The sequence below is a fragment of the Micropterus salmoides genome, unplaced genomic scaffold (genome assembly GCF_014851395.1).
Source record: "Micropterus salmoides isolate LMB-PRFRI ecotype aquatic unplaced genomic scaffold, ASM1485139v1 Ms_hic_scaffold_4, whole genome shotgun sequence".
Classification (NCBI taxonomy): Eukaryota; Metazoa; Chordata; class Actinopteri; order Centrarchiformes; family Centrarchidae; genus Micropterus; species Micropterus salmoides.
Window position 1 is genome coordinate 35,911,668 of NW_024043372.1, and position 12,265 is coordinate 35,923,932.

The following is a 12,265-nucleotide window of genomic DNA, read 5'->3' on the forward strand; positions in this document are numbered from 1 at the left end:
TCTAAATCGATTCCAGTGTATTATATGTGCTGCCGGTGCAAGCACTCCACGTCACATCACATCAGCCATATGAAAACGAGCTTACACTGCTCCCTTGTGGGAATATTAGTTATTGCACAGTAAATGGTTTTAGCAACGGTTTAGCTCATAATAGGTCATAATTAGTTTACTTAAATGAAGCAGCAAACTCTGACAATACAACAAAACCGGTAATGAAAGATGCATTATAAACAGTCTACCCATTGATTATTGAAAGAGGATCTTATTGTTATGTTGAGTCATGACTTACTACAATTTCATTGTTACCAAGGGTTACACTGCGATTGGATTGCTAGCTGCCCTCACATTTCTTTCATCTACCAGTGACTGCCAATAAAGCTAATTTGAATTGAATTGCATTGAATTGACTGCCGCATCTCAGTGGCATCTTGTTAGGTTAACAATCTTGAGCTAATAAAAAACGTAACGTTAACGTTTCTGTTCTCACCCTGCGCAACTGGGTTACTACCTAACAGAGTGAACAAAGAGACTGCATTTAAAAGAAATCATCACGGCTCAACTAATCGAGCTACCGTTACTTTGCCGAAAACAGTAGAACCGCAACAACTTACTGTAGTTAAGGGAGGACTACGTGACAGACGTCATTGCGAGGCTAAGCCAATCAGAGGCAGTGTAGGGCGGGTCATGCCTTCGCCTCAGAAGGATTCGTGGCCCACCCTATGGACCCACCTCGTATTTGTGGCCGCCATTTTGCTTTAGTCTACTTAGTGTGGCTGCGGCAGACGTCGAACCGGGACGGGGTACCTCCACTACACAAAGTTTTTAATCTTTTTAAGTCTGAAACTGGTAATTAACATTGTATACTTTGTTTACATAATATATTTGGCTGTTACATCGTAGTGTTAAAATATGAAAGTGATTACCATGAGTACCACGTAATAAAAAATAAACAGCGGTCTTAACATTTAGCTAACGCTAATAATAAGGTCGAGAGGAATTTGGGATTTAGGTAGGCCTCTGTCATGTAGCATACGATAAACTAACCCATAACTACACGAATACAATTAGTCAAGCGTTGAGAATATAACATTAACGTTACAGCTAACATAAGGCTGCCGTATGTTAAACGTTAGTCCGTACTAAGCCAGTGTAACTGAAAGTCTCTATTGTTTAAGTAACCTAACATTATTCCGATGCTTGCCGATCTCAGGAACGTTACAGTAACGTTAGGGGTTTTCCATCACTGCTGGGAATCGCTCGTAGTTCCTTCCAGCTAGCATTAGGCTGTTTTCTATTATTCAACAATAGCCAACGTCATGTTATTGTTTTCTTGACTGTGTTAGTTTGAAGTATTAAGCTTTGGCCATGGATATCTCGAACCAACAATGAAGGTGACCTGTAACGCATGTTATATTTGCCAAGAAGCGTGCTTTCTGTCTGATATTTTGCCCGTTGACGAATAATGTCGTTGTGGCCTCAGGATAAGCATTTGTTTTACTTGTAATGAGAGCACTTACTTTGAAATAACGGGATAAAAATAGTGATGAACAAATTAACTATTTTGTGACTTCAGAGTGCATTTTTTCCTGTTCCTTAAGATGGAAGCCGGAGTTGTTATTCAGGCTCATCACCGGTGTGGTACTAAGGCCTCCATGTCCAGAGTAACGTTTATACTCCCGAAAATTGCTAATGTACTAGTTTGTTATTCTAGTTTAGATACTTGAATTATATCAACATGTAGTGCAGTTTGTCCACTCACATTTCCAAATTCCAGTTTGCTCTTGAGTCATTATTGTGAGCGTATTTGTCTCATGATGCTGTACCTCTGTGTGGAAATGTCAAACTGTCTCCTTTGTATTTGTGCACAAATGTCTGTCTCTTAATAACACCTTTTCAGTTCCCGGGGCAGTGTTTTTGATTGATTTGTAGGTTTAAAACCATCCTCTTGGCCCTTTTGTGGGAGTCGCTGGATATGGATAGCTTTTGCCCCCCCCTGAGAATACATTGGCAGAAGATTTTTTTCTCTCTTCAGCATTGGTAATCAACAGCTGAAAATCTGTAGAAGCTTGAATATCCTGCCCATTTTTTCCCTACTGCCATCACCCAAATGTCACCATGTGTGCAAAATGCCTCCAAGCCCAAGAAGAAGCTGAGGATTTTTTTTCCACACCCATCATCACACGTTTGTCCCCTTTTTCCCCTCATCAATTTAAGCGTTTTTGGATCAATTTTTTTTCTGGCCGTTTATGTACCCCTATTTCATTGGTTTCACCAATTAATAAAAAAAAAAAAAAAAAAATCCCCAAAGGACTCTATTGCATCCAGCATCAGTAATGTTTAGCTGTCTGGCGGAGATAAAGATGTCTCAGAGAGTCTCAGAAAAGGGATGTCGTAGGAAGACAAGTGTCTCTGGGCGACCCATCCCCCCTTTCCTCTTATCTCACGGATCAAGTGTTCCTTCAGGACTCCAACCCACCACGGAGACAACCTACCAGCAGTGCACTCAAGAGGGGGACAACTTGTCAGCCACCTCAGGTACAGGTGGCACAATGCTAAAAACAATATCAATATTGACTTTTTAGTAAAAATGATATTGTACTTAGTTCCAGTTAGATTTCCAAGTTGAAACAAGTCATTTTATTTTGTATGAATAAAACGGGTACGCTTCTTGGTGTTGGCTTTACATGTGCAGATGTTTTAGTCAACTCATAGTTTGATGTCATAGAGAAGGTTTTTTGTTTCTGATGTGTTACTCTGCTCTCTGTGGTCAGGGAGAGTCCTGTTGGCCCTGAAGACAACCAGCTGCTGGGTTTAAAGGTCGTAACCTCATCACCTCCGTCACTCAAGACGCATACCAGCATTACTATGACCAACCATGGAGATGACTGCTACTTCTTTTACTACTCCACCTGCACTAAGGTCAGCAATGTTTTGTGCATAAAGCTCACATATCCAATCCACTTTATTTAAAAAAAACAGCAAGGTTACCAAAGTGCTTTACAGTATAATACAAAACACAGCATAAAAGTATACAAACATGACTTCAACAAAACTATCAACAACAAGGACCACAACCACTCTTTATGGTACACTAAAATCCCAGGAGTACAAATGTGTTTTTAGGTGAGATTTAAAAGTAAGAAGGGTGGGTGCCAGTTTAATACGCGTAGGTAAATCATTCCACAGTTTGGGGGCAATAGCTGAAAAGGAACGATGCCCCCTAGTTTTCCTCCTAGTTATTGGCACATTTAGCCGCATATGATCCGCAGACCTCAGTAACCTTGACGAGGTGTAAATGTGCAAAAGCTCAGTAATGTACTGAGGTGCTAGTCCATTTAATGATTTAAAAACAAGCATCAAAAATTTAAAATGTATAGGAAGTGAAGCGATGCCAAAATGGGAGTAATGTGTTCATGTTCCCGAGTTCCTGTTAATAAACGAGCGGCAGCATTTTGGACTAGCTGTAGGCGTGAAAGAGAAGTTTGGTTCACGCCTATATAAAGTGTATTTCAATAGTCCATATATACACACGTAGTGTACCAAGTTGGAAAGTGACTGATGACCGAAGGAAGAGTCGGGTCTTATTGTGTTTCATTTATCGTGCAGGGAGACAGCTGCCCATTCAGACACTGTGAGGCCGCTATGGGCAACGAGACCGTCTGCAACCTCTGGCAGGAGGGACGCTGCTTCCGTACCGTCTGCAAGTTTCGCCACATGGAGATCACAGTAAGAATTAGTTTTAAACTGAAGAACGTGCCGAAATGTCTCCTTCAGCTTTGCCCACTCGAGGCTGTATGTGTCTTGATTGGCCATCACCGAAGGGTAGAAAAAGGCTCCCTGTAAACCTTGGCCAGGAGTTCCATTCCTGCCTCTGGACTTATTGGGAGGAACAAGCTTTCCAGTTTCTACGTTACATTAAAACACTTGTATAAATAATAACTTACATGAACAATTAATAATAATATACAAATAATAATAATAATAGAAATCTCTGTAGATTGTTAGCTTCCTCTGTGATTTACAGTATGATCACGTCCAGCTACATTTTTTTTATTTAATTGTTACATGGGCTCTCCTCCATAATATCAGAGGTAATGGGCTCCACCATTGCAGTGCAAAAATCATGACTGTACCACGTGTCATGACATTTTGCTTGGAGAAACAATAACATGATCAGTGTACAGAGGTGAAAATGTCAGAATGTTTTGTGGACATAGAGAGATGTGATCAGCCCATATCCTCCGTGGATGCTGTTTCATGTTTTATGTCTTCAATCAAAACAGAAAAACCGAAAGGAGATTCCTTGTTATTGGGAGAACCAGCCAGCCGGTTGCCAGAAGTCTCACTGTGCCTTCTTCCATGAAAGGCCCCGCTACATTGATGGCATGTTTGTCCCACCTGATAAAAGTGAGTGGACGTTTAAGCAAAGACGCTAAGAACTGAAATGTAGAGAGTTTAAGACTATTTTACATCCGATGAAAGGATAACGATAATGACAATCAGTGTAATTCTCCCAGGTCTAAGCAAGAACGAGGAACAGCCTCATGAGGAACCAGCTGCCCCGCCAGCTGCCCCTCTCCCCACTGCAACCAATCCCCAGCTCAGAGGCGTCATCAAGACAGAAACTCAGGAGGCAGTACCGAGCCCCACCCACCCACCAGTGGTGATTAATCCAGCAGATGATGACGAGGATGAAGATGGTGAGCTGGATTTAATCTCAGAATTACTTCTTTTATCTCTTCTAGAGAGGAAGATATTCCTTGTGGTCTTTACTACTCATGTGTCTGTATGTTTCCAGACCAGTTCTCAGAGGAGGGAGAGGATGGAAAGGTTGGCCCTTCACCTAGAAAACTACCCAAATCAGGTAAGACTGCAGTCCGAGACTAAACTTTGAAAACATAATTCATTATATTTGTACTCCCAGATCCTGTGACTGTTGTGCAATGTAGGGCTGAAGTCAACCAATGGAAATCTTGGCCAATGGAAATTCCACCTACTCTTCTGCTGGTTTCGCACACAACATGATGCCAGTGCTGGGGGCGGCGCAATTACATTCAAAGTCGTGAAGGGACCCGATTTCCTGCCGGGCGCTGCGAAGTGTGCATCCTTGTGATAAATTGCGGGCAACTCGCCATCGCGCAACTTGAAATTTTTCAGTACTGAGTGACATCTGCAGTGGTGCGTTGACTGTCGCTCCGTAATGTAAAATCTCCACCGTGTATGTGTCTTGTAACGTAATACCAGATAACTTCTCTCTGTGTTTAGAACAAACTGTAGTTAAAGTTAGCGTAAGCTGTAGGCCTATATTTTGTAAATATTACAAACTTATTTTATTGTCTTCCAGCTGCGTGTCACATGACTGTTGTGGTTCAGTGATGATTGGGCGATCGTGTATGCAAGTTACACTACTTTAATTAATCCAAGATGGAAAACAATAATAATGTGCCCATCTGCAACTTCACTCAGTCAAGTGGCAATGTTTTAGTGCATGTCTTGTCTCAAGAAAAAGACTCTGTATTTGAATACTATTTTATTTATAATCAGTGTTTTTTCTAACAAAGAGTATAGCCTGTCACTCAAAAATTAAATACATCAGGTCTCCACATGTCCCTTCCACCCCTAAAATACGTGATCAAGAAGTGCTTTTCTCTCTTATGAAAGTAACACTAGCGATTGTCCAACCAATAAGTATTTGATTGCACAAGAGTATATTGACTAACTGACAAACAAGGGGTCAAGCGTAGTGGAAGATTTTTATTGGTTAATTAATAATTGGTTAATGTTGTGTTTTGTCAGATGACTCACTGAACTTTGGAGTGAGCACCCTGGAGGAGATCCGGCTGAGGAAGGCCCTGAAGGCCAGCATGAAGAGAGCCGGTTATCCCATCCAGAGTGCTGATACCTTGGCCAACGGAGAGAAAGATTACACCACGTCATTTTTTCGACCAGACCTCTACGAGACGAGAGATGGTAAAACTTTGAGATTGTCAGAATTTCAGGGAGATGGATATCCAGCTCTGCATCATTCTTCAGATTTCACACACTGTTTCAGGCCTAATCCATTGAAATATACTGGTCATGGTAGCTTTAAAGCCCCATTTTACTTGAAAAAATCGAATGAATAGATAGCATAGTCACTGTTACTTTTAGTCCTAAAGAGAAGTATAATCCTTATTACCCTGTTCTCAAGCACATGGTCCCTCTTTTACACTAGGCCCACTTGCCTTTGAAAAAACTGGGAGATCAAGAGGCAGTGTGACTGAAAGGCTTGGAAGAAAGATGCCCAACACCGGTAAGTTTGTTTTACCTTACAGATTTCGTGCCAATAATAATAATTTTAATAGTGCAGATTAGAAGCTAATGACTTGTCCTTGCTGTAGATGGAAATGGTGGGAAAGGTATCACACTTAAAAGGAGTCTGGCTGAGCGCCTGGGCAGAGTTGTGGATGAGGAAGAGCCAATAATGCCCACTCAGAAAGGTGAGTATCAGGACACAACAATAACTAGCTAATTGATATTCACTGAACATCACCTGGAGCCTTTTATTCCATATCACACGGATGATTGATGATGCATCCTTAGGTGGAATGAGCAATATTGTGTGAAATGTGGATATACAGGTTGTTGTTTTGATGGGAATCTGGAATGAATGTCTATTTAAATATTCTTTCTTCTGCTTCTCCAGCTCTGAAGCCTATCAAGGAAAGACTTGGATTGCCTGCTGGGTCTGTTGCATCCGCTCAGCCAGGTGAGAAGTCTGAAAAATGTGACTTCATTGTTTTGTCTGGAAACATGTTAATGATGCACTTTGATGAAAACATTGTTTTCCCAACAGCAGAGACAAACACGGAGTCAAAGAAAGCTCCTGAAGAGATCCGTATCAAAACTCTGGAGGAAATCAGACAGGAGAAGTTAGCAAAGTCTCAGAGACGGACAAATGGGCCTTCAGTCGTGGCTCCAGAATGCAACGTAACCAAAACCATTACTACTGAAACCACCAAGGGGGTCAAGCGAGCTATCACCATCAAAGATGACTCCATTAGCCACGTGAAAACGTTCTCTGAGATTCTTCGCGCCAAGAAGAAAAGGCAGGAGGAGGAGCAGAAGCAGAAGCAGAACCCCAGCCCTAAGAAGACTGAAGAGAAAGCTCCAGGCAAGAGCCAGGGGGAGTCTGACGCAGCTGAGCCTCGGCCTGAGGCTGCAAATGTGGGGGGGGTTAAAGTAAAGACCCTGGAGGAGATCCGCAGGGAGAAGGCAGCCAGGATTCAGGCTCAACAGGCCCTGGAGGCAGAAAACAGGAAGACCTGTGATACTGAGGAGAACAGTGCAAAGAAGCCTCGCCTACTGTGCATCAAGAAACTGGCTGCCCAAAGTAAGACAGCGTTTGTTTTGCCTTTTTTCTGGAATGTTTGCAGAATCTTGTTAATTCTACATTTGTAAATGTCTATTAGATTAATTACATCTTCAATTTGCTCATCCTACATAACATATTTGTGAATTTCTAACATGAATGTTGTGTTGAATTCAGCAGACAGCATCACAACGGAGAAGAGTGCTAAAGTGACGCCACTGATGACTCATCCTGCTGTTTCTGAGGTACAATTGGATAATAAGATACTGAAGTATTCGCTGTGGTTGCTTGTTATTCTGTGTACACAAGGTGATGTTAATATTCCTGTGTCTTTCTAGGCCAGTGCAGCCAACGGTAACAATGTCAAGGTCAAGACCTTCGAGGAGATCATGCGAGAGAAACGCCTTCGCAAGCAGGAAATGGAAGAGCAGGCTGAAGCAGAGCCTTCTCAGAAACCGACCGCAGAAGGAACTGTGAAGAGGAAGGCTCCTGCTAAAATCAGTCTTGCATCTCCAGGCTCTTCATCACCTTCCTCAATCACTACGACCCCTGAAACTACCCTCTCCACCCAAAAGCTCCCTGTTCGTAAAATGATCCCCCTCAGATCTAAGGCTGCCGCACCTCTGAACAGCACTGCTACTGCTGGTACAAGAGGTGCTGCCGTCCCCTCAGTCCCTGTGAAGCAGAACTCTTCTCCACTGGAGGCTGAGCCCTGCTCACAGAGCCCCAGCAGCTCCAGGGAGGTCCCAGACAAGGACACAAGGAACGCCACCACACTCTCACCAGCCAAGCAGGCCAGAGCAGCTCCTCAGGCTACTGCTCTGGCTGCTAAAACACTGAACAATAATCAGAAGAAATCCCCAGAACACACTAAAGATGCCAAAGGTACGGCAACTTTAACTCGTACATACTGCAGTTTGCAACCCATGTTTCTGTTTGAGCATAAGGCAGCCCACCTTAGACTTGAATAGACAGGGAACTTAAGTGACCTTGTTGTTGGTTTCTACAGAGTCCTGATTTCTTCAACGCCACACAAACTAGAAACCAGTTTTAATTAGTTGGGGTAAAGGATTTAGAGAAACCTGATTGGACAAAAATACACGTGTGTAATGAAACGGGTCAAAACGAGAGAAGCACTTTCATTACATATCAATCACTAAAACTTTGCCTCCTTTTCAGTGAGGCCCAAACTGAATGTGAAGCCGTCCGTCATGAAGCCTGCAGTGCAGGTGAAGCCAGCCCAGAAGAGGAGGGGAGCAGAGCGATCTGCTGTTGCTGCTGTAAAACCTCTGAACAGCGCCTCCGCAGTGCTGGAGGAGCCACAGCAGGAGACAACATGCAGGGAAAGACAGGAGGTAGGTTGGCACGTGGAAAGACCTTTTCAAATGTATCTTAAATTTATTTGATGTAGCACATTTCATATCTCTATGGGGATATTTATTCTTCCTAGAACTACAGAGATTCAATTAGCTCGTCGTTTGCCCCCCAACACGTGTGAAGATTCTTTTGGATATTGGTTCAAAACAAGGCACTGAAAAGTGAAGGTGTTTGGCATTTAAGCCACATGCAACACTTTCTACATAGAGCCAGTCAGTCTGTCTGTAATGAAATTAAATAAAGATAATCTTGACCTTGGGTTACCTAGGAGATGGATAGCAGTGCGTCCTTATCGAGACAGTTGCGTCAGTCAGTCGACTAAGGAGAGACACAGAGTCTGATCTACTGATTTGGAGAGTCACAGTTGGCTTACTTCACTTTAGCAAATGACCCTATCGTGACCTGGGAAAACCTGTGTCATAGTACCCCCAAAATGTCCTTCACAATGGTGATTTTAAGCAATCTAGCGCTTTTACTGACCTCCAGTGACTTTTATTCCATTGTCAGGTTTTCCCGTCTTCCAGTGCAGATGCTCAGCTGAGCGCTGCTGTTCCCCACAGTCCCACCACTCTCTTGGACTCCTGCTCCAGCCCACTGAGAGAGGAGCTCCAGACAGTCCCTGTCTTCAAGCAGAGTCTCAGCCAAGAAACCAAGCCCACTGTCAGTGTTGCTGCTGCCAGAGAGGCCTGCACGGTCCCCCAAAGGTAAAGGTCCACTGAGAGCCTTAAATGTTTTAATGAACATTAACTTCTTGGTGATGTCAAACTTTACCAAGGAAATACCTGTAAGCAGGTATAGGTAGTTTATTTTTTTTTTTAACTGCATATATAATCTGTGATCACAAAGAAAAAATGTGCATTGTTTGGTTGACTCTAGAATGTGAACTCCTTGCCCATTTTTAGTGTTTGTAGAAAAATGAGACGATCTCAGTGAAACTTGAGGGTTGTTGTACTGATGTTTTTGCAGCATTGTCAGATACTAAATACATACAACCCTCTCTACATTTCAGCCCAGTCGTCAAGACTCCCACTCAGCCCAAGTCACGGAGACTGAGCGTAGCTGCGTCCCGCATTGCCTCCGCATCCAGCACTGCTGCCTCCACCTCTGCTGATGATGACGACTTTGAGGAGTTGATCAATGAGTTCACCGAAGACCATCTGGAAGAAGACGTGGACCCTGGCATTGGAGAGGAGGACCTGTTGCAGGAACTTTCAGAGATGATTGACAGCTGAGGGCCCCATCGAGCACAATCGCCACCCACGACTTTGTTTTGTGACTGTATTTAAAAGAAGTGAAGACCATCACCCACTATCTACTATGGAGTGTTTTAAAACATTTTGTTTTCTTCAAAGTTCAACATATATTAAGCTCCGTGTTCATATTTGTTGTTCTTTACATCTTAGACATCTTCTCTCCTTTTTCATTTCCTGCCATATGATCATCTGATGGCCCAAGTTTAATTCTGCAGGGCTTACTTTTTTTTGTCATGTCTGTTCATGATCATTGTAAAACCTTCCTGGTCCTGAAAAGAGAAAATGAAAAAAGCTCTGGTGCAGGGAGGTGGTGTGAAGAACATCTTAGTATGTCAGGAATTCCTAGAAGATAAATGTTGTGAATGACAAACGTGTCATTTTAGAGAGAAATCATATCTGTATACTGTGTATGCGAAGGGAAGAGCAAGCTGAATATAGAAATAATGAATACTGCTGCACTTACAGTAGCCTGCCCCCAACTACTTGTTTTATTTTATATCTGAGCAGACTAAACTGTTGTTGTCCAGCTATTTCCCAGATTATGACAGTGAAATCTATCAGTTATACTTAAAAGATGACCTTGTCAACAGCCTGAGAGAAAGTTACAATTACATTTCTAAATTCCATCAGTTGTTACTGGTAGTACTGATCGTTTTATCCGTCAGGTATATGTGGTTTATAGATTTTCCACACAGATCTTGTGGAGTGCACCTTCAACCTGTGCTCGTCCCTTAGTGTTTTTTATAATGTTGGACTGAACTGTGCGCATTTTTTAACCAGTTCTTTTATTTAGTGGACATACTTTGAAACAACTAGTCTGGGTTAAGTGCTCTCTTGTCTTTGTTGATGAACACCTCAGGGACTGTTTCTGATGTTTCTATGATTGACAAACACTGTGTTTCAACTCAACAATGCTGTCTTTAGTTTTTCTCTTATCCGTTAGCATTGGTCATCAGTGTTGTCTGAGAAAAGATCAACTTATTTGGTCTTAATGTGTTTGCTCTGCCCTTTCCCACAAACCTGCTTTTCAAAGTGACTTGTACAATTACTATGTAAATAAAAAATGCTTTTAATGACAAGCTGGATCAATAATTGACTGGTGACTCAGGCAATAGTTTATGCCAGGGTGGAGACCAGCGTCATGTTTCAAAAAAAGAAATGTACAATCTGTATCTCATTTTTCAAACTGTTTATCTGTTTCATTCCACACAAAATATACAATCAGCTAAAGATACGTAAATTAGAATGAGATGACAAGCAGGCAACTATGATATAACTGCAGTGGACAAAATACTAATGCATAATGCAGTACAGGTCAAGAGCACAAACCACATCTTCCAAAATGACCAAGGTTTATCAACACATTGATCAAAAACTGAACATTGTCACAATCATGAAGAAAGCATTTAATGCAGGGCTCATCTGCATGAGTTTTAGCTAGGTGCTCCTACTAAACTGACAACTAAGTGTGGGTTTGTGGGGGAATAACTACCCTTTTCCAGATTTTTTTTTCCAGTTAAAATAACACAACAAACAGACATTGTTTCCTGTTGGAATAGTGCACACAACACTTGCACCTACAGTATATGAAACATATTTTGCCTGTTTGTGATGGTGGTTCCAGCCAGGGAAAATCATATATACAGGTGCTGGTCATATAATTAGAATATCATCAAAAATTTATTTCAGTAATTCCATTCAAAAAGTGAAACTTGCATATTATATTCATTCATTACACACAGACTGATATATTTCAAATTTTTATTTCATTTAATTGTGATGATTAAAACTGACAACTAATGAAAATCCCAAATTCAATATCTCTGAAAATTAGAATATTACTTAAGACCAAAACAAAAAAGGATTTTTAGAAATGTTGGCCAACTAAAAAGTATGAACATGAAAAGTATGAGCATGTACAGCACTCAATACTTTGGGGCTCCTTTTGCCTGAATTACTGCAGCAATGCGGCGTGGCATGGAGTCGATCAGTCTGTGGCACTGCTCAGGTGTTATGAGAGCCCAGGTTGCTCTGATAGTGGCCTTCAGCTCTTCTGCATTGTTGGGTCTGGCGTATCGCATCTTCCTCTTCACAATACCCCATAGATTTTCTATAGGGTTAAGGTCAGGCCAGTTTGCTGGCCAATTAAGAACAGGGATACCATGGTCCTTAAACCAGGTACTGGTAGCTTTGGCACTGTGTGCAGGTGCCAAGTCCTGTTGGAAAATGAAACCTGCATCTCCATAAAGTTGGTCAGCAGCAGGAAGCATGAAGTGCTCTAAAA

At 42.0% G+C, this 12,265-nt stretch overlaps 1 protein-coding gene across 3 annotated transcripts; it reads left to right on the plus strand.

The window, feature by feature from the left end:
* The first annotated feature begins 726 nt into the window (after positions 1-726).
* Positions 727-11,060, plus strand: zc3h11a (zinc finger CCCH-type containing 11A). 3 transcript variants are annotated; one of them, XM_038696453.1, is made up of 17 exons: positions 727-846; positions 2,464-2,535; positions 2,772-2,919; positions 3,607-3,726; positions 4,284-4,407; positions 4,518-4,700; positions 4,799-4,864; positions 5,797-5,970; positions 6,215-6,292; positions 6,381-6,479; positions 6,686-6,748; positions 6,836-7,372; positions 7,529-7,596; positions 7,690-8,236; positions 8,531-8,706; positions 9,236-9,432; positions 9,738-11,060. In XM_038696453.1, the coding sequence occupies exons 3-17, from the start codon at positions 2,866-2,868 to the stop codon at positions 9,958-9,960; spliced, it is 2,709 nt and encodes a 902-aa protein (XP_038552381.1). In that variant the 5' UTR covers positions 727-846; positions 2,464-2,535; positions 2,772-2,865; the 3' UTR covers positions 9,961-11,060. The 3 variants fall into 3 exon arrangements, with proteins under 3 accessions (XP_038552381.1, XP_038552382.1, XP_038552383.1); XM_038696454.1 differs by having other exon boundaries at positions 753-2,535; positions 7,532-7,596; XM_038696455.1 differs by having other exon boundaries at positions 753-2,535; positions 6,839-7,372.
* The last annotated feature ends 1,205 nt before the right edge of the window (positions 11,061-12,265 follow it).

Bases quoted from the DNA above. Each gene is read 5' to 3' on its own strand.
- zc3h11a (XM_038696453.1), top strand. From the start codon at position 2,866: ATGACCAACCATGGAGATGACTGCTACTTCTTTTACTACTCCACCTGC. The intron at 2,920-3,606 runs GTCAGCAATGTT...TTTATCGTGCAG, and splicing joins ACTACTCCACCTGCACTAAG to GGAGACAGCTGCCCATTCAG. The intron at 4,408-4,517 runs GTGAGTGGACGT...TAATTCTCCCAG, and splicing joins GTTTGTCCCACCTGATAAAA to GTCTAAGCAAGAACGAGGAA.